The sequence below is a fragment of the Rhinopithecus bieti genome, unplaced genomic scaffold (genome assembly GCF_001698545.2).
Source record: "Rhinopithecus bieti isolate Rb0 unplaced genomic scaffold, ASM169854v2 scaffold_63346, whole genome shotgun sequence".
Taxonomy (NCBI): Eukaryota; Metazoa; Chordata; class Mammalia; order Primates; family Cercopithecidae; genus Rhinopithecus; species Rhinopithecus bieti.
The window spans coordinates 202,051-220,391 of NW_016824019.1; the positions used below are offsets into that span (position 1 = coordinate 202,051).

At 46.3% G+C, this 18,341-nt stretch overlaps 1 protein-coding gene and 1 pseudogene across 2 annotated transcripts; one reads left to right on the top strand and one right to left on the bottom strand.

Annotated features, from left to right (window-relative positions):
- Nucleotides 1-6,338: 6,338 nt before the first annotated feature.
- On the bottom strand, nucleotides 6,339-8,117 carry LOC108521992 (putative E3 ubiquitin-protein ligase makorin-4). Of its 2 annotated transcripts, XM_017862095.1 has the most exons (2): nucleotides 7,930-8,117; nucleotides 6,339-7,854 (listed from the first exon to the last, which is right to left on the bottom strand). In XM_017862095.1, the coding sequence occupies exons 1-2, from the start codon at nucleotides 8,115-8,117 to the stop codon at nucleotides 6,576-6,578; spliced, it is 1,467 nt and encodes a 488-aa protein (XP_017717584.1). In that variant the 3' UTR covers nucleotides 6,339-6,575. The 2 variants fall into 2 exon arrangements, with proteins under 2 accessions (XP_017717584.1, XP_017717583.1); XM_017862094.1 differs by having other exon boundaries at nucleotides 6,339-8,117.
- A 13-nt stretch (nucleotides 8,118-8,130) lies between these two features.
- Nucleotides 8,131-10,772, top strand: LOC108521990 (TNFAIP3-interacting protein 2 pseudogene; annotated as a pseudogene).
- Nucleotides 10,773-18,341: the final 7,569 nt, after the last annotated feature.

Genomic DNA, 18,341 nt, shown 5'->3' on the forward strand with positions numbered 1-18,341 from the left:
TTTATTTATTTATAAGACAGAGTCTCACTCTGTCACCCAGGCTGGAGTGCAGTAGCGTGACCTTGGCTCACTGCAACCTCCACTTCCCAGGTTCAAGCAATTCTCCTTCCTCAGCCTCCCGAGTAGCTGGGATTACAGACGTGTGCCACCACACCCGGGTAATTTTTGTATTTTTAGTAGAGATGAGATTTCGCCATGTTCCCAGGCTGGTCTTAAACTCCTGGCCTCGAGTGATCCACCTGCCTCAGCCTCACAGAGTGCTGGGATTACAGGTGTGAGCCACCACACCCAGCCAGAAGACTTTTTAAAAAGAACCAAATGACAAATATTATATGATTCCACTTATATAAAGCAGTTAGAATAATCAAATTCACAGAGACGGAAAGTAAACTGGTGGTTGCCAGGGGCTGGGAGGGAGGGATAAATTGGGTGGTTTTGTTTAACAGGTACAGAGTTTCGATTTGGGAATATGAAAAAGTTCTAGAGATGGATGGCAGTGATGGTTGCACAAGAATGTGAACGTACTTAATGCCACTGAACTGGACACTTAACAATGGTAAAAATAGTAAATATTATGTTCTGTATATTGTACCACAATTCTTTTAAAAAAGAGCCAAATGGAACTTCTGGAGGTAAAAAATACAGTATTTGAAATGAAATATTCACTGGATGGACTTACCAATAGATTAGAACCTACACAAGAAAAGGTCAATGAATTCTAAAAAATAGCAATAGAGTCTGTCTAAACTGAAGTATAAGGAGCAAAAGAGGCTAAAATGAACAGAGCCTCAGTGGCCTGGGAGAAACAATATTAATGATCTAACAGTTGTGTAATTGAAGTCAGCAAAGATGAGATTAATAGTAGATTAGGTGCTGCAGAAGAAAAATTAGTGAACTTGAAGACATAACAGTAAAAACTATGCAAAATGCAGCAGACAGAGAAAAAGACTGAAGAAACAGAAGAAAGGAAAACAACCTCACTGACCTGTGAGACAATATCAAGCAGTCTAGCATACTCAAAATTGACTTTCAGGAGAGGAGAGAAAGGGTAGTAGCAGAAAAAAATATTTGAAGAAATAATGGTCAAAATTTTAAAAAGGTCAAAATTTTAAAAACTGGGCAAGGCACAGTGGCTCACGCCTATAATCCCAGCACTTTGAGAAGCCGAGGTGGGCAGATCACTTGAGGTCGAGAGTTTTGACAAAACCCTGTCTCTACGAAAAATACAAAAATTAGCTGGGCATGGTGGCATGCACTTGTAATCCCAGCTACTCAGGAGGCTGAGAGGCACGAGAATCACTTGAACGAGGGAGGCGGAGGTTGCAGTGAGCCAAGACCATGTCACCGTACTTTAGACTGGGTAACAGAGTGAGACCCTTTCTCAAAAAAATTTTTTTAAACTGGATGAAAATTATAAACATACAGATATGCAGCTATGAGAAGCTCAATGGTACCAAATAGAATATTAAGGAAATCATACCAAGGAAAATCATAATCAAATTCCTATAAAACAATGATAATGAGAAAATATTAAAAATAGCAAGAGGAAATGGCTTTGCAGAGGAGCAAAAAGAGAGAGAAATAGAAAATAAACTGCAGACTTCTCATCAGAAACTATGCAAACCAGAAGAATATGAAATGACATATTTAAAACACTGAAGAAAAAATTTCAACCTAGAATTCTGTACACAAAGAAAATACAGGTAAAATATGAAGGTGAAATAAAGACTTTTCCAGATAAATAGCTGAGAGAATTTGTTGCCAGCAAACATGAACCACAAGAAACATTCAAAGAAGTTATTCATGCTGAAGGAAAATAATACCAGATGGGAACTTAAATTTATACAAATGAATAAACAGCACAGCAATGATATAAATATAAAATACCTTTTCCTGGCTGGGTGTGGTGGCTCACGCCCGTAATCCCAGCACTTTGGGGGGCTGAGGCAGGTGGATCACTTGAGGTCAGGAGTTCAAGACCAGCCTGGCCAACATGGTGAAACCCTGTCTCTACTAAAATAGAAAAATTAGCCGGGTGTGGTGGTGGGCACCTGTAATCCCAGCTACTTGGGAGGCTGAGGCAGGAGGATCACTTGAACCCGGGAGGCAGAGGTTGCAGCGAGCTGTGATCTGGCCACTGCACTCCAGCCTGGGCAACAGAGCAAAACTCCGTCTCAAAAAAAAAAAAAAGAGAGAGAGAAATGGGCCTAATGGCAGGTGTTGGGGTAATGGGAGATGCATCCCTCATGAATAGATTAATGCCCTCCCCACGTGGAGTGGGGAGTGAGGGAGCTCTCACTCTATTAGCGCCCTTGAGTGGTAACTGTTAAAAAGAGCTTGGCACCTCCCTCCTGTCTCTTACCTTCTCTCTCACTGTGTGATTTCCGCCAGCTCCCCTTCCCCTTCCACCATGAGTGCCAGCAGCTTGAGGCTCTCACCAGATGCAGATGACAGCACTCTGGTTCTTGTACAGCCCTGCAGAACCATGAGTCGAATACACTATTTTTTGTTTGTTTGTTTTTTGTTTTTTTGAGACAGGGCGAAAGGGACTTTGCAGGTGTGATTAAGTTAGGGATTTTGTGATGGGGAGATTTTTCTGAATCTAGTTGGGCCTGTTATAATCACAAGGTTTTTACAAGATCAGAGTCAGAAAAGGAGACATGATGACAAAAGCCGAGGTCAGAGTGATGTGATTGCTGGTTTTGCAGGCAGCCTCCAGAAGCTGGAAAAGGCAAGGGAATGGAGCCACCCGAAGGAACCAGTCCTGCCAACACCCTGATTTTAATTCACTGACATCCATTTTGGACTTTCGACCTCCAGAACTGTAGCCTCAATGTCCTCATCTATAAAGTGACAAGATAAACTCATAAGGTAGGTACTATTTTATTAGAGGACATGCCAGATAAAGAGGGAGCCAGATAAAGGCTGTTATACAAAATGGGGAGAGAGTCAGATAGAGGCTGGGCAAGTTGTCAGATCGTGACGCAAGACTAACCCAAAGTGGAGAGAGAGAGAGAAGGTCAAGACTAGGAAACATCCTAGACTACCATGAAGCCTAAGGAAGTTTCAGCAAGGACTAGGGGGAGCCTCTAGCCAAAGTCAGCTCACAAAGGAGTCCTGTGTATCTGGGGAAAGTGTCAGCCTTAGTATCCTTGCTGTCACTGGCTGGGAGTAACTCATGGGAGGTGTGGCTTTAGTGCAAACATGGCAACGGATTTCAGATTATAGCATTGGGGGCCCTTGTTCAATTATGCTCTCTGTCATTGCAAGTCTGTGAGGTGCATTTTTCTTTTTTCTTTTGAGACGGAGTCTCACTCTGTCGCCAGGCTGGAGTGCAGTGGTGCAATCTAGGCTCACTGCAACCTCCTTTCCCCAGATTCAAGAGATTCTCCTGCCTCAGCCTTCCGAGTAGCTAGGACTACAGGCATGGACCACCATGCCCAGCTAATTTTTGTATTTTTAGTAGAGACGGGGTTTCACCATGTCGGCCAGGATGGTCTAGATCTCTTGACCTCATGATCTGCCCACCTTGGCCTCCCAAAGTGCTGGGTTACAGGCGTGAGCCACCGTGCCCGGTCCTGTGAGGTGCATTCTTACAGCCACTGCATAACCCCAAGCGGTCCCCAAGTCTAGTCAAAGTGAAGTTGTTCCATGTCCTAATTCATGGGTGCCACCAATGACTGACGGCACCTTTGAGAGCCCATAGCAGTCTTTTCATCCTCTGAACCCCTACTGGCCTTGTGGGCTGTTCCCCTTGTTTGTTCCTTATTTGGTTTGTACTGTCCTGAATTAGAAGCCATTTCTTGCTTTTTTTCAGTCACTTACAAACTTAGTAATCCAGTTAGGAATTAGAGGTACGCCAAATTGCTAACCACATGTGGAGGTATCAAATCATCTAAGGGTTATCACAAAACTTTTTTTTATTTCTTCAGGTTTTCATTTTATGATGAAGCTGATATATTCCAACTGCAAAAGTATTAGTAACCATAATGGCTGGCCACAGTGACTCATGCCTGTAATCCCAGCACTTTCGGAGGCCGAGGGGGAATGGATCACTTGAGGTCAGGAGTTCGAGACCAGCCTGGCCAACATGGTGAAACCCTGCCTCTATTAAAACTACATAAATTAGCTGGGTGTGGTAGTGCACGCCTGTAGTCCCAGCTATTTGGGAGGCTGAGGCATGAGAACCGCTTGAACCTGGGAGGCAGAGGTTGCTGTGAGCCGATATCATGCCATTGCACTCCAGCCTGAGCAACAGAGTGAGACTCGCTCTCAAAAAAAATATATTAGTAGCCATAACTATTATTGACATGCAGACGGTAAAAAGTGAGTGAATTTTTTCCTATTTACTATACCTTTGTTTAGAACACTTTTGTGTTATATAAACACATATACATACACATTTCCTTTTATGAAAATGAAATTATTCTATACACACTACCTGCCACTTGCTTATTTCCCTTATGTATTATGGACATGTTAGTACTTATTGATGGAGCTAATTCTACATAAAATGCCATTGTATACTATTCTTTACCAGTCCCTTTTGGTAAGCATGTAAGTTATTTGCAATTTTTAATCACAAACAATCTAATAAACATTCTTGTCTATACATTATCATCAATTTATGAAAGAAAATCAGTAGCACAATTCTTAGAATTACCTTGTTAAGCCAAAGAATATTCCATTTAAAATTTTGCTGGCTACTGCCAAAGTGCCTTCCAAACAGTTGTATCAATTTATACTCCCATGGAATGACAATTTTTTAAGCTCATGTCTTTCATAGGACAAAGATGCTTTTCTGAACCAGATATTAAACTTCAAGACATTAAAAAAAAATTTCCTGACTTGCATTTACTATGATTAACTTGTCATTATAATTATTATAAAAGCATGGAAAATTAAATATTGGTCTCCACTTAAAGTATGTGTATTGGTTGTTTATTGCTGCTGTAACAAACTGCCACAAACTGAATGCCTTAGAACGCAGTTTTATTATCTTAACAATTCTGAAGGTTAGAAGTCTGGCACAGGTCTTATTGGGTTAAAATCAAAGTGTCAGGCTGCTGTAACAAATTTCCACAAACTGAATGGCTTAGAACAACACAATTTTATTATCTTAACAATTCTGAAGGTCAGGATTCTGGCAGGGGTCTTATTGGGTTAAAATCAAAATGTCAGGCTGCTGTAACAAATCGCCACAAATTCAATGGCTTAGAACAACACAAATGTATCATCTTAACAATTCCGGGGGTTAGAAGTCCGGCACAGGTCTTACTGGTTTAAAATCAAAGTGTCAGGATGGGCGCAGTGGCTCACGCCTGTAATCCCAGCACTTCGGGAGGCTGAGGCGGGTGGATCACCTGAGGTCAGGAGTTCGAGACCAGCCTGGCCAACAAGGCGAAACCCACAACAAAATGCCCCAAATGAGGACAAATGTTTTTCAGAAAATGCCTATATTGGAAAGACTAGATCATAAAACGTTAAATACAACTGTATATCTAAGACCCAGTTTGGGTTAATATATGGGATAACCAGGTAGTTTTAACCTCTATGGCTAACCCCATTTCTCTTATTTATATAAACAGAGCTAGTACTGCTATATTGACAACTACCAATATACTGCTTTGTCCTTTAAGATCTAACTGCCACACAAGACTTAAACCACTAAACCAAGGTTTTCTACCAAGGCCAATAATACTGCATCTATGCAGGTTTGAGAAGCTTAGAAGGCTACTGGCCAGCTTAGATCCCTTCACCCATCACTCCTATCATTGGATCCCAAAGCAGGGCCACTGCTTTTAGTTTTGAACCTGGGGTCCTCAAATTACTGTGTGAAAAGTCCATAAACACAATCTGGTTGAAAATAGATGATGCAACACACCTAAACTAACTGTCCGACAGTTAAATTCGTGTTACAAAAAAACTAACTTTAAGGCCAGGCACAGTGGCTCATGCCTGTTACAAAAAACTAACTTTAAAGCCAGGCATGGTGGCTCATGCCTGTTACAAAAAACTAACTTTAAGGCTGGGCACGGTGGCTAACACCTGTAGTCCCAGCACCTTGGGAGGCAGCGGCAGGTGGATACCTGAGGTCAGGAGTTCAAGACCAGCCTGACCAATATGGTGAAACTCCGTCTCTACTACAAATGCAAAAAAATTAGCTGGGCATTGTAGCATGCACCTGTAGTCCCAGTAACTTAGGAGGCTGAGACAGGAGAATGGCTTGAACCCGGAAGGCGGAGGTTGCAGTGAGCCAAGATTACGCCACTGCACTCCAGCCTGGGTGACAGAGTGGGACTCGTGTCTCAAAAAACAAACAAACAAACAAACAAACAAACAAACTAACTAACTAACTTTAAGACTTATTTTTGTAACTTTTTTCAACAGGGAGAACAACACACTCCTTGGGGAAAGGTGAGGGGGTTGAGAAGACAGACCCTGGGTAAATATTCTTACCACAGCACCTGGAGTTGATAGGCCTGCCTAGGAGAGAACACAGGCACTGCCACACCACCATAGGGGACAGCTGCTGTCTGGGGTCAGCAGACCAGCTCACATACCACGCAAGGTTTCTATAGATCTAAGACACAAAATTCTTCATCACAAAACAAGTCCCACGCATCTTCAGAGTCTGTCAGTTCGTTGTCCCCACCTGCAGTCGAAAGCATAAGCAACATCTCGCCCAGCTCAAAGGTGGCAGCCTCTTCTTCATCGTCAAAGGGGTTGCTGTTCGCTCCTTCCTCAAAGAATTCCCAGAGGTCGTTCCTTCGTTGGGCCGGGTATCTGCTTGATGTTCCCTCTTGCTGTCTCTGTGGCTCCTCTCTACGGCCATCAGGGTACACATGCTTGTAAAAACAGTTCCCCCCAAATGGGCAGCTCCCACATCCTTCATCAAAATACCTGCATGCCTTGGCGCTCATTGCTTTCTTGTATTTCTGAATGAGTTTCTGCTTCTCTTCTTTCTCCTCCACCCAGTACTCACTTAGAATGACGAAGTTAGATATTATTTGGCATTGTGGGCAGGACTTGACGATCCTGCTCTCAAATTCCTTAGCACTCCTCCACTTGCGAATGCGCTTGAGACAGAAGGTGTGGTTGCAGTTGGAGAGGATCCCCAAGCGGTGCTCGTTGGGGTTGACTTTCTCATAGACCACCTCCATGCAGATCCCACACACCCTGTCCTTGCTGCGTTGCACAGCAAATGAGAACTCCATATTCTTCTCATGGGCTTCAATGCACGATTGTATATGCTGTGATCTCTGGGCAGCATCCATCGGATGCAGGGCCTGCAGCCTACACATGTCACATAAATCTCCGTGGAGAAACACACAGTTCTCCCCATATCGGCACTGTCCCACTGCAGCATAGGGGCACAGCTGCTGCTTTGTTTCCACCGCGGTTTGCTCTTTCTCTGATTCTTCCTTGGTCACTGGGCCCTGCAGGGGTGCTTCAGTGCAGGAAGGCACAGTACGGCCACAGTAGGGTTGCCCAGGAACAAACTCAACGGCATTCGCCCAGTCCTCTGAACCTGCTCCTACAGTTGCAAAGTTTGAATTTCTTGACTCAGATTCGTTTGTATTCATTTCAACAAGTGGTCCAACTATCGAGGAGACACTTGAGGAAGCAGCAAGGGATGATTCTGTAGTTAGCTCTGTAGCAGTTGCTTCTTCCTGTTTCAAGGGCTTGCTATGTTCACATCTGCAGCGGTCTCCATAAATACAGTACCCTCGCTGAAAACAACTGCACACTACTCCACACGGACGGTCAGAGAGGTCATGCGAGTAGCGACAGTTATCTCCTTCCTTACAAATTCCATACATAAAATACCTACAGATGACCTGTTTAGTCCAGCTGTTGCCGCTGCCGCCGCACGCGCCGCTGCCGCCGCACGCGCCGCTGTCGTCGCACGCACCACTGTCGTCGCACGCACCACTGTCGCCGCTGCCGCCACTACCGTCACTACCGTCGCTGCCGCCGGCCCCTCCGCCCGCCCTCGGGGTCGGGGCGGTGACTGTGGAGATCGGAGTGGGGGAGACCGCTGCCGCCGCCTCCGCTGCTGCCGCCCCTGCTCCTGATGTTGTGGCTGTTGTTCCGGGAGCTGCAGCCTCCGCCATTACTGCTTATCCAATGCTCCAAAGGCCCCGGAACGCCCCGGAACGCCCCAGAAGGCCCCGGAACTTCCGGGATCACATAGGGCCAAAGGCTCCGGAACTTCCGGGATCACATAGGGCCAAAGGCCCCGGAACCTCCGGGGTCACATAGTTCCGGTACGGCTGTGAGGAGAAGATGGTGAGGACCAGGTGAGGGGAGCGGAAGGAGACTGAGGCACTTGCTCTGTCCTTGCCGGCTCCGCCTCTTTTTGTTTAAGAGAGTTTTTTTCTCCTTCTGTATGTATGCTTTGTTGGGAGACAGTTCTTCATAGGTCTTGTGTGCTTGCACATCTTGCAAGTAAGGCACTGTACTGTCCTGTGTTCTGGACTATGTTTTCAAGGATATTTGTATAGAGTGCATCCTTGAAAGACAGAGGTAGTGTCTCCCTCCGAAGAAAAGGGCAAGCATGCTTACTGTCTAACATAGTAAAGATAATGTTTACATCTGAAGCAAAGAGCAGGCATACTTACTGTCCACTATAATAAAAATAGTCTCCCTCTGGAGTGAAGGGCAGGAATGATTACTGCCCATTATAAAAGGTTCAGATTCCCTAAGTCCAGGGTTTCTCTCCTATAATGCAATCCACTGCACATGCAGGTGTTACTTGGTCCTCTTTAGAGTTGTGAGAATGTGTTGAGCAGGCTTACAGATTTGACTGGTAAGGGGATAACAAGCACTGATTAGATTCAGACAGTTTATTATATAGACAGAAAAAGAACAGCATGGTGTCAGCTCCCTGCATTCCTTGTCCCACAGTAGGACACCAAAACAAAAGAGGCCAAATGAGAAGAAACATGAGTGTTGGGGCACCCTGTTGCTGAGGAGTCATTTCATTTTCCTTCTTTCTTTTTTTCTTTTTTTTTCTTTCTTTTTTTTTTTTTTTTTTTTTTTTTTTTTTTTCTTGAGACAGGGTCTCGCTCTGTCGCCCAGGCTACAGTGCAGTGGGGCATGCTCTTGGATCACTGTAACCTCCATCTCCTAGGTTCAAGTGATTTTCCTGCCTCAGCTTCCTGAGTAGCTGAGATTACAGGCACACACCACCACACCAAGCTAATTTTTGTATTCTTAGTAGAGACAGGGTTTCACCATGTTGGCCAGGCTGGTCTGGAACTCCTGACTTCAAGTGATCCACCCGTCTCGGCCTCCCAAAGTGCTGGGATTATAGGCGTGAGCCTCCTCGCCAGAGGAGCCATTTCTATACTGCAGCTAAGTAGTTTTATAGCCTGCAGCTTAGCCTCCCTAAGGGAGAGGGGACAAGCAGGAAAGTCCCACACCTCATTGGAACCAAGAGGCGATGAGAAATTCCCTCAAGATAGAGAGCCGGCAGGGCCCGGGCGCGGAAGTTGCTGGCGGCCGCACGGCCTCCCAGGCAGGCGCACAGTCACGTGCGGGGACCCGGGGTCGGGCGGCTGGGAGGGGGCCCAGCAAGCAGCTGCGGAGCTCTGCGGCCTGTACTACGAAGTCGGGTAGCGGCTGCGGCGCCTGCAGGACCAGCTGGCCGCCTGCGACTCCCTCATCGCGCGCCTCCGCGCCCGGCTGACCACGCTGGAGGGGGACACTGCGCAGTTCCTGGTGGACGCGGTGCTGGAGCAGGTGGCCCGCAGAGGCACCAGGAAATAGGAAGTTGAGAGGCTTACTGAGCGGCTAGGAGTGAAAGAGGAGATTCAGCAGCTGCTGAGCCAGCCACAGCATGAGCGAGAGAAGGAAGTTGTCCTGATGCGGAGGAGCATGGAGGAGGAGAAACCGGCCCGGCGGGCCAGTGACGTTCTGTGCCGCTCTTTGGCCAACGAGACCCACCAACTGCGGAGGACGCTGACCTCCACTCCCCACATGTGTCAGCATCTGACCAAGTGTCTGGATGAACGACAGCATGCACAAAGGAACGTGGGGGAGAGAAGTCCTGAAAGTCAGAACATACAGGTGGGGACACCTCTGTCCAGAGTGTTATTGAGGAAGAAAATCGGCTGTTAAAACAGGAGGTGACTCACGTTGAAGACCTCAATGCCAAGTGGCAGCGATACGATGTCAGCAGGGACAAATACGTGAGGGGGCTCCATACACAGCTCAGGGGGCTGCAGACCCTCAATGAGCCCGAGCTGATGAGGAAGATCTCCCGGCTCAACAGGTAGTTGGAAGAGAAAATAAACGACTGTGCAGAAGTGAAGTAGAAGCTGGCGGCCTCAAGGACGGCCCCGGATGCTGCACTGGAATGGATGCAGATACTGGAACAGCAGATTCTCGCTTACAAGGATGACTTCATGTCAGAAAGGGCAGATCGGGAACGGGCTCAAGGTAGGAATCAGGAACTGGAGGAAAAGGTCACCTCTTTGCTGCACCAGGCGTCCTGGAGACAGGATCCTCAAGAGCCAGACGCCTGCTGGATTCATGCTGGGAGCAAAACTGCCAAGTACTTGGCCACCGATGCAGTGGAGCTTATTGCGCCTGGTGGCTGGAGGCCTGGGACTGGGTCCCAGAAGTTGGAACCCCCTGCAGAGAGTGGGCATCCTGGCACAGCCCAGAGAGGCCAGGGGGACCTTCAGTGCCCTCACTGCCTGCAGTGCTTCCGTGACTAACAAGGTAAAGAGCTCCTCAGGCACGTGGCCGAGTGCTGCCAGTGACCAAGATTCCACCCATGCCCTTGCGGCCCCCTTGCCCAGCACAGCTGCCCTCAGGGACAGGGTGCGTGCTCACAGATGCCATGGATTAAGCTCTACTGAGATCCAACGCCCCTGGAATAGGTGCGAGGCACTGTGATCGTTCACTTTGGTCCCCCTTTGGCTATGGAACAGGCTGGGTCACAGGGAACTCCCAGTGAGGCTGGAGGTGGAGATGGGGTCAGGAACATCTGGCAGAGGGAGGTCCCAGTCTTGTGTCTCCATCAGGCTGAAGCCAGAGCAATCTGGGGCTGGTGCCAGCCCCTCCCCCAGCCTGCATCTGGGTGTGCCACGGCTTGCCAGAAAGGGGTGGCTGCCTATGGGAGCCACTTGTATGGTCCCCAGGGTTGAAGCCCCATCCTCTTCTATAGAATAAGGTGTCTTCTCTCTGCCTTGAACCAGGAGGTTTGTCAAATGGAGCACTGTGGCTGCACATCACACTAGGGGGCCCATCCCCGTCATTGCAGAGCCACATGTCTGCACTTAAAAACTGCATCACAATAGCATTTGTCGTATATCCAGAAGTTAAAGCACACTTATTTTATCCACCTATTTTTATAATAAATGTTCTTGCTCCTGTGGGGAAAAAAAATAGAGAGGCAAATAAGAAATGGCGGTAGGGCAGCTCCTCACAAGACTGCCTATCCTCTCATGCTTGGGGAGGATCACAGGGCCTTCTGCCATCGGCTTGCAGTTGAGCCTTGCCTACATGGCCTTTGAGGATGTATGCACGGTTTTCAGGGCACCAGCACAGAGGAGTTCCTCTGCGTAATCAGGGCTCAAGAAACTGGTGCCAAAATGTTGATATCTGGTGACTGGCCTTTCTACAGTAAAACACTGTCCATCTCTGAGTCTCATGTTTTCTACCAGATTCCATGAAACTGTGGTGGGCTGACTTGTTAGCTTGTTGAGTAGGACAAAATCTCAGACCTTTTATAGTTCTTGACAGCTTTAGTGAGGAGGGTGGGATACTGACAGACATGGCTTTCTAGAAGGAGAAGGATGAGGATATTGTGGGTACATTTAATGAAATTTGAGGGCCAGGCTTGGTGGCTCACATCTGTAATCCCAGCAATTTGTGAGGCCAAGGCAAGCAGATTGCTTGAGCTCAGGAGTTTGAGACTAGCCTGGGCAACATGGCAAAACCCTGTCTCTACTAAAAATACAGCAATTAGCTGGGCATGGTGGCATGTGCCTGTGGTCCCAGCTACTCAGGAGGCTGAGGTGGGAGAATTGCTCGAGCCTGGGAAGTCGAGGCTGCAGTGAGCCAACAGCGCGCCACTGCACTCCAGTCTGGGCAACAGAGGGAGACCCTGTTTAAAAAAAAAAAAAAGAGAAAAGAAATTTGAGGAAAGTCGCTGAAATATGTTGACCAAATTATCTGCTCAACTAGGCCATAAATAGTTCTTCACTTTATTGCCTGTTAATGATGGAGATTGAAGAGGTGGATGCAGGCTGAGTACCAGGAAGCGGGTTCAAAGACCCCTGCTCAAATGGTGCCCTGGTTCTTGCCAACTCTTCTGCTGGTGTAGAACTTCCTGAACAATTTGAAGTTAGCTTCAGGTCTGCCCCACTGTAACAACTAGTACTAGGTATTGTCTGGTGCGCATAAAAGATTCTGCCCTCTTTTGGACAACAATTGCAGAGATGTGTGGAAGGAGGGAAATTTATGACCACTGTGGGCAGAAACCAGGCACATCATTAGGAGTTTGGCTGGTTCACTTGGGAGATGAGGAAGTAGGGCTAGTAATGCTTGTCAAGGAAGAATGGCAATGTAAACTGGGTCTTATGGCTCAGCCCCTCCTGCGGTCCATCGTGTCTGCCTTAGATCCACTAGGAGAGAACAGTAAAAGGTCTTAGAGGGTTTTTTTTGCAATAGATCCTGGCTGCAATAAGGGAGCTGTGGGCCTTTCAGGGAGATTTCCCTGAGACAGACAAACTCCCATGGGAAACCATAGATGAGGCATTGAGTAGTATTCAGGATCTTACTGCCTTGAATTGGGGCTTACAATGCTGGCAAAGGTGATCCACTGGAGAATGAGAAACTGCCCCGATCAAACCTAGGTAGATGCTGCCCTGGAAAACCTTCCTTGTGTTGAAACTGGGTGAGAACATAAGCGATGTTATCTTGGTGATGGGGCAGTAGAATTTTAATTCTCAAAATTCTTTGAGAATTAAAGTGGAATTCTCAAAGAAGGTTGCTGTTGTGCAAGCCTGGGTCAAGTCAGCCAGAAGTCACAAGCCCAGTAGCTTCAGCTGGAAAACATGCAGCTATGACTGAGTGAAGGGGTCTCCAAAGCTGAAATTGATAGTGTCAACCATCAGGATCTCTACCCAGTCAGTTTAAAGTGTGAGTAGGAAAAAACACTGAAAGTTTTTTTGGTTGCACCATAAGCTTCTGCCACACTCCTTAAATGCAAAGCTTTTTTGTTTAATAGCTCAGAGCCACTCTCTCCCTCCATGTCCCTGATCTCTCCCTCCTTCTCTACCCCAACCTCAGCTACTTTAAAAAGAAAGATTATTAGAGGTGGGGCCAAGATTCTCCTGACCCTAAAGAGAATTGAAAACCATGTCTACTATCCAAGGGGAATTTGGGGAAAGTGAGGAATTCAAACTGCTATGGTTCTGTTGAACATAGGTGCCCAAGTCATTATCCTACCCAGGCCTGGGGAAGGCAAAAACCCTCAGATCCAGCTAATGGTGCTTAGGCAGGGTTCACAGTGAAGAAGGAAATCTAACTTGTGGGTAAGGTCCATTGGGCCAATTCAATGTACTGTGGTTGTTACTTCTGCATCTGAATGTACAGTAGGAAAGACGTATTGTATTCCCATCCCATAAGTGCCAGGGTTGGGTGAGGGGAGATTTTCAGGATTCAGAAGAGTGGCATATAGAGAAATGTTTATGGGAGGTATAAGTTGCTTCTCAACCCACCTCTCTGTCTCCTCCTTGATGGTCCAACAGAAGCTAAAGAATCCCAAGAAGAGAAAGGGAAATCATAGCCTTGATAAAGGACTTAAAGGCATCAGAAGCGAAAAATAAGGCATTATCTCAATACAATAACCCTGTATGGCCAGTGAAGCAGGTGATGAATGCTTAGAATAGATTATTGCTGACTGATCTGTTGTTGTTTTCATAGCCATGGCTGTTCCAGATATTGCAACTGCAACTGAATCCATTACACAGGCTGATTACACCTGGTTTGCTGTCTTAGACTTTTACCAGCACCTTCTCACTGATATTTGAGGATCAATATCAGTTCACATTCATATAGCAAGGCCTCCAATGCATGTTTATAGGCATTCCCCTAGGGGTACTTAAGTTCCTCTGCCATTTGTCACCAGTGGGTGAGTCAGGATTTAGCATGAGTTCTTCTACCTTTTGATGTCCAAAGCTTTCACTATACAGATGGTGACTTGTTGGCTTACCAAGCAAAATTTCTTGGAACTATGTGGATGGATTTATAACACTCAATCCCTGTGGTGGTCATGGAAAAACCACTCTCTCTTTGGTTCCCTAAATCAAAAAGGAAGTCCAGTACCTTATTGGATTCTTAGGGTATTAGAAACAGTATGTGCCTCACTCAGTCATGCTACTTGATCTTTATATCAGTGAACTTGCCAAATCAGCATCCTTTGAGTGGGGCTTAAACCAATAAATTGTGTTTGAAGCTGTCCTGCAAGCTGTGGCATGCTGTCTACCTTTAGGGTGCTATAAACTTAATGATCATGACAGATTATTTTGCTAATTGAAGTCTCTGACAAAGGGAGGCAGCTTTCACCCAGAAATGCCCCTTGGGATTTAGGACTAGTCGTCTCCCTGATATAAGGTTACTAGAAACAACCCTTTTGAAAAGCAGCTATTAGCTTGCTACAGCTCTTGTCAAAACTGAACACCTGACTCATGGAGGCCTTGAGACTCTCCAGCCTTATATCCCCATTTTGGGGTGGGTCGACTCAAACTCAGTGACTAACAGGTCGGAATGGGCCCAATAAGCTTCCCTTGTCAAAAGGAAATGTATTCAAGAAAGCAGCTGACCTGGTCCAAGCAGCATCTTGACTTAGATGAAAAAGTAACAGTTATCCCCATTTAATTATTCCCCTGATCAACCTCCTCAAAAATCAAGTGGTTGCCTGAAGCAAAACCGTTGACTCAATGGGACCGTTGATTCACAGAAGTTTCTCTAATGCCTGGGCCTGTTTCACTGATGGTTCAGCTAAACTGAAGCCCAATAGTGTCTACTGGAATGCTGCAGCTATTCGACCTCACCACCAGCTATGCAGAAGCAAAAATGAATGTGGCTCCACTTAATGGGTAGAAGTCAAGGCCATTCTCATAGCTCCAACCAATACTTCCTTTGATGAACCTTGTTGTGGTTTTACTGACTTCTTGGCTATTGCCGATGGCCTATTTGGTTTGCCAAATTCATGGAAAATGAATTCATGGAAAATGAAAGCCTGACAGTTTAAAGACATCTCTCTCTGGGGCTATGTACTGTGGAAACAAATCATGGCTGGCTGATCAAACCATCTGGGTCACTCATGTAGATGCCCATGGAAAGGCCTGTTCTCTGATGAGACCAAGCAAGCTGCTAATCAAACCTGCACTGCCCAGATTACCACCATTGCTGCCTAGATTAGACATGGCAAGACAGCCACCGTCATAAACTGGTCACAAAATGAAGGACTTTATGTTTCTGATGCAGAGGCTATCTTGGCATACCAGACTTGGGACTCCTCTCTCATAGCGAAGGAGCCCACATTGCACAGGGCACTGCTCCTGCAAGAGTGACCGCACCACATTGGACCTTTGATCCCCTCTTGGGCCTATCAGCAGGGCCTCACTGCTGTTGACACTTTATCAGGTTACTGTGTTGCTGTTCCAGTCTGATCAGCAGAGTCCAAACAAATCACTGTGACCCTTGAAACTAATCTATGTCATGTGATCAGCTTCCCAGACAATTTGCAGGCTGACAATAATGCCCTTTATTGCAAAAGCCACACACAATGGGCTGATTGTCAAGGTATTCAATGGACCTTCCATGCTCCCTACCATCCAAAGGCATCTGTTATTGTGGAGTCTAACCAACCTCCTCAAAAATCAACTTTAAAAAATTTCTGACTGGGCACGGTGACTCACACCTGTAATCCCAGCACTTTGGGAGGCTGAGGCAGGTGGATCATGAGGTCAGGAGATCAAGACCATCCTGGCCAACATGGTGAAACCCTGTCTCTACTAAAAATACAAAAAAAAAATTAGCTGGGTATGGTGGTACATGCCTATAATCTCAGCTACTCGGGAGGCTGAGGCAGGAGAATCGCTTGAACCTGGGAGGCAGAGCTTGCAGTGAGCTGAGATCACGCCACTGCACTCCAGCCTGGCAACAGAGCGAGACTCCATCTCAAAAAAAAAAAGATTTCTGACTCTACTTCCCTCACCTCCTCCTAGTCTACTTGCCTTAGTAAGGCAATTTGTCATTGAATGCAGTTGTCCCCAGGAAAAAAACTGTCCCTTCTCAGCTATTGCCTAAGTAATGATCAGGACAAAGGGGTGGGGTTTATAGACATGTATTTGAAAATTCAGTACTTTTGTAATCATTTCTAGGCATTCTGCTTCTTTCTTTCCCTTAATGGAAACCCAAGCCAGCCTGGTTGGTTTACTCTCTGTATGGCAGCTCAGCTCAAAATGGACCTAGAGTATTGAAACTTAATTCATTTAGTTCAGCCATCTGGATTCTCTTGCTGGACTGCCATCATCTAGATCATAAGGATAATGACCACTTGGTTGAGTACACTGCTGGCCCCCCATCCTACAATGATCCACATGGGAGGGCCAAAGTGGGGGAACATAATGGGTCTCTATAAGTTTTATTAAAATATCCTTGTCCCTCTTGCATCTGACCTTTGTGGACAAACGGTCTGGATATGCGTAATGGATGAGTGGGAAAAGGTGAAATAACTGCTGGAATAGGCCACACCAATTTTATGGAGGTGGAGGGAGAACAACAATGCCAGTACCTGGGGAGGAAACACTCCAGATGCCAAGGCAAACAGGGGAGGGAGGAACATTAATGATCTTTCATTTTCTGGAGTCACCCCTGGAGCCTTCCTCTTGAAGGAAAAATTCCCTAGTGTGGCTCTCCATAACTGTTTTGCTTGCACACTTTAAATTAAACTGACTTCTAGGTCTGCTGTCCTCTGCTAGACAGCTCTAACTACAATTTGGTCACCATTGTCCTTTGTCCTACTGAGAAGTCTATCAGAAACAGTGGAGGAGCTGACAAACTTTCACACAAACCACCTGTCAGCATCTTCAGATGTCTTCCCCAATCCCATTCTTATCGCCATCTCTCGGTCATTCCATGAGGTGACACATGCCCCCAAGCTGGTGGTGTGGACAAATAGAACAGGCTGGACTGACTGCCGTTCAGTCAAGCTCTCCAAAAATGAGGACCAGACTCAATTATTCAGACAGAACCCAGAATTCTAAGGTTTATCACCTGCCCAGAAGGCCACATTGGAGACACTGTTCGTCTGTGTTCCCCAACTGATGTAGGTTCTAATTGCAAGAGGAAGGGCAGAAATTGTCTAGCTTATATTGACAAGTATCCTCATCATGTCCCTTGCTGGTGAGTAGAATAATAGTTCATCCTCTCACTGAGGGACCTTTTATCTCTCATCCCTGCCTTGCTTCTTGTTTGCTTTACCCCAGGGCAGTCAAAATATGAATGCAAGCTTGCCAACTTGGTTTCAACTTTCGCTTTGTCCTGTCTCCCCTCACATTTAATTATTTCACCTCAGCTACGCATTTTAAGGGATATTTGTTATATTTACCCAGAATTCCTATGTATTTGTAGTTGAAGGTTTTTGAAAATAACGGGCTTGTGGCCAGGTGCGGAGGCTCACGCCTGTAATCCCAGCACTTTGGGAGGCTGACGCGGGCAGATCACATGAGGTCAGGATTTTGAGTCCAGCCTGGCCAACATGGCAAAACCCTGTCTCTACTAAAAATACAAAAATTAGCCAGGCGTGTCGGCATGTGCCTGTAATCCCAGCTACTTGGGAGGCTGAGGCAGAAGAATCTCTTGAACCTGGGAGGCAGAGGTTGCAGTGAGCTGAGATCCCATCACTACACTCCAGCCTGGGCGACAGAGGGAGACTCTGTCTCAAAACAAAACAAAACAACTAAACCCAAAAATACCGAAAATAAAATAAAATAACTGGCATGAAACAGAATGCCATCTCTGGTTTACTCCCTTCTTCTTTTCTGCATAGCTCTCTCTAACTCCTAGCTTTTGCCAATTCACAGTTTATGCTTCTTTGTAATCTGAGTTTGTTCTGACCCTTAATGGTCCCAGCAGTAATTCATGGCCTTTCTCTAAACATGTGTTCATCTTCAGCTTCCTTTGCCATCTGTTTCATGTTTTCCAGTTCAGATACCCAAGAGAGGTAATATGATAAAGCCAGTTTGGCTTTTGGGCCAGGCTACATCATAGGTTCTGGGACTACCTATGGATTGACTGTCACTCATTGGTCA